Source organism: Lucilia cuprina, unplaced genomic scaffold (assembly GCF_022045245.1).
Source record: "Lucilia cuprina isolate Lc7/37 unplaced genomic scaffold, ASM2204524v1 Scaffold_1049, whole genome shotgun sequence".
Classification (NCBI taxonomy): Eukaryota; Metazoa; Arthropoda; class Insecta; order Diptera; family Calliphoridae; genus Lucilia; species Lucilia cuprina.
The window spans coordinates 1-2,105 of NW_025805997.1; the positions used below are offsets into that span (position 1 = coordinate 1).

Here is a 2,105-nt window from a genome sequence, read left to right on the forward strand (position 1 = left end):
ACTGAACTAGAACTGAACTAGAACTGAACTAGAACTGAACTAGAACTGAACTAGAACTGAACTAGAACTGAACTAGAACTGAACTAGAACTGAACTAGCACTGAACTGAACTAAAACTGAACTAAAACTGAACTAGAACTGAATCAGCACTATATAAGTATAAACTAAAACGAACCTAAAAACTTTGCATACTTTTGAAAAATCAAATGTTAAAAAAAATATATAGATTTAAAATTTAAACTAAATACTTACAATGTATTATCAGCATAACACGTTTGCTTACAGTTGGTGGTATACCATTCGATGCTATACAAAGATATGCACCCATATTCAAACGATTCACTTTGGCAATTGTTAGAAATGAACCATTATAACTGACAGCTGTTAATGAAAAAATCAACAAAAAATTTGCGATTAAATTTAACAGATATAAAGCGTGTTAGAGAAAAGTTTTAAAATTAGAAAAAAAAACATATTTATTTTGGAAATAAAACTAAAAGTATTTGTTTTAACCATTATAGTGTGATTGAAAAATAATTTGTTTCGTTTTTTTTTGCAAATATAATAAAGTTTTTTGCAGTTTTCATTAAAATTGCTTTACTCTACTATTGATTACAATTTCACAGAATTTTGTTTGACATTATAAAAACGTTGAGTGGATTTTTTTTTTGGTAGATTTTAACCCAGCAAAATTATATTAATGAAAATAAGTTTAATGAAAATTTAAAAAAAAAAATTTTGTATTTTTTCAAATTAGAGTCCTTTGGGTTTTTTTTCATTTATCTCATTCATTTTTTAAATTTTAACTTAAAAATGTAATGCATAATGGTTTACGTTAATTTTTTTTTTCAAAAAAATGTTATAAAATAAAAATGTTATAACATTTCCTTGTATTTAGTATTACAAAGTGCATAGTTATATATGGAATTCATTTTTCTATTTTTATTACCTTCTGTACCATTTGGTATGGGTATCGGTTCGCCACCTTCTCTTCGCCATGTTATGGTGGGTGTTGGTGAACCAGTTGCCGCACATTTTAATGTCACATTAGAACCTTCACGTACCACCATATCCGTACTGGTGGGATAATCTAGAATATCCGGTGGCACTAAAAATAAAACGAAAAGGAAGAAAAAAACATTGAAATAGCAAAAAAAAAATTAAATAAAATGAAAGTAATTTAATTGTTATTGATGTTGTTTTTGCAATAGACGACAAATATTGCTTGCATCCCTCCCACATACATAGTTTTGCAAAATATCGCCATTAGTAACAGTTTTACAAATGGAATCCCTAGCAAATGTTGTTAGTTGTTATCGTAGTTGAAGTGTTATGTTCTGCTACCATTCATACTACTACTTCCACTACACATAATAGTTCCAAACATATGGCAACAGTTGTTAGTTGTTATTGGCAACAACAATAAAAAACATCATGCAACAAAATTATTACAGAACGACTAACAACATTCGCCATTGGTAATAATATCAATACAGCAGGAATCAATTGAAATTAAAGTTTATTGTTCATAAAAGAAAAAGGAAAAATTAATTTAGCTTAAGAATAAACTTTTGTTGTCCAAATTTTAAGGAATTATTTTTTGTTAAATTTAAACAACAAAAATTTCCAAAACTTATTAAAGATTTAATTGTTCTTTAAATGTAAGCCATAAAATTGAATTTGTTACACCTATAAAATATATCTGTAAAAGTTAAGGTATCAATTTTTTTTATTTCCTGTCAAGAATTCCAATAAAATAATTTTAAATTCATTTGTCAATATAATATCATTTCATCAACAAAAATAAACAATGGCCTCATCCTACACAATAATGTCGTAAGCTACTTAAATGAGATTCTTTAAATACAAATGTATTTAAACTTTTATTTATTTTATTTTTTATAACATTGTAATTTGTTTTGTTTGTAAATAAACTTAAAGTTTTCAATGTCTTATAAAGTATTACATACCACTAAAGGAAATTCTCAATGAAAAGCCTCAACTAGAACAGAACTAGAACAGAACTAGAACAGAACTAGAACAGAACTAGAACAGAACTAGAACAGAACTAGAACAGAACTAGAACAGAACTAGAACAGAACTAG

The 2,105-nt window shown here is 26.6% G+C and overlaps 1 protein-coding gene across 1 annotated transcript; it reads right to left on the reverse strand.

Annotated features, from left to right (window-relative positions):
- Positions 1–252: 252 nt before the first annotated feature.
- On the reverse strand, positions 253–1,108 carry LOC111681055 (lachesin; the record flags this gene model as incomplete). The annotated part of the gene is made up of 2 exons (XM_046955897.1): positions 253–381; positions 950–1,108. Coding segments are annotated over 2 exons (288 nt in total), but the record flags the coding sequence as incomplete, so codon positions are not given.
- Positions 1,109–2,105: the final 997 nt, after the last annotated feature.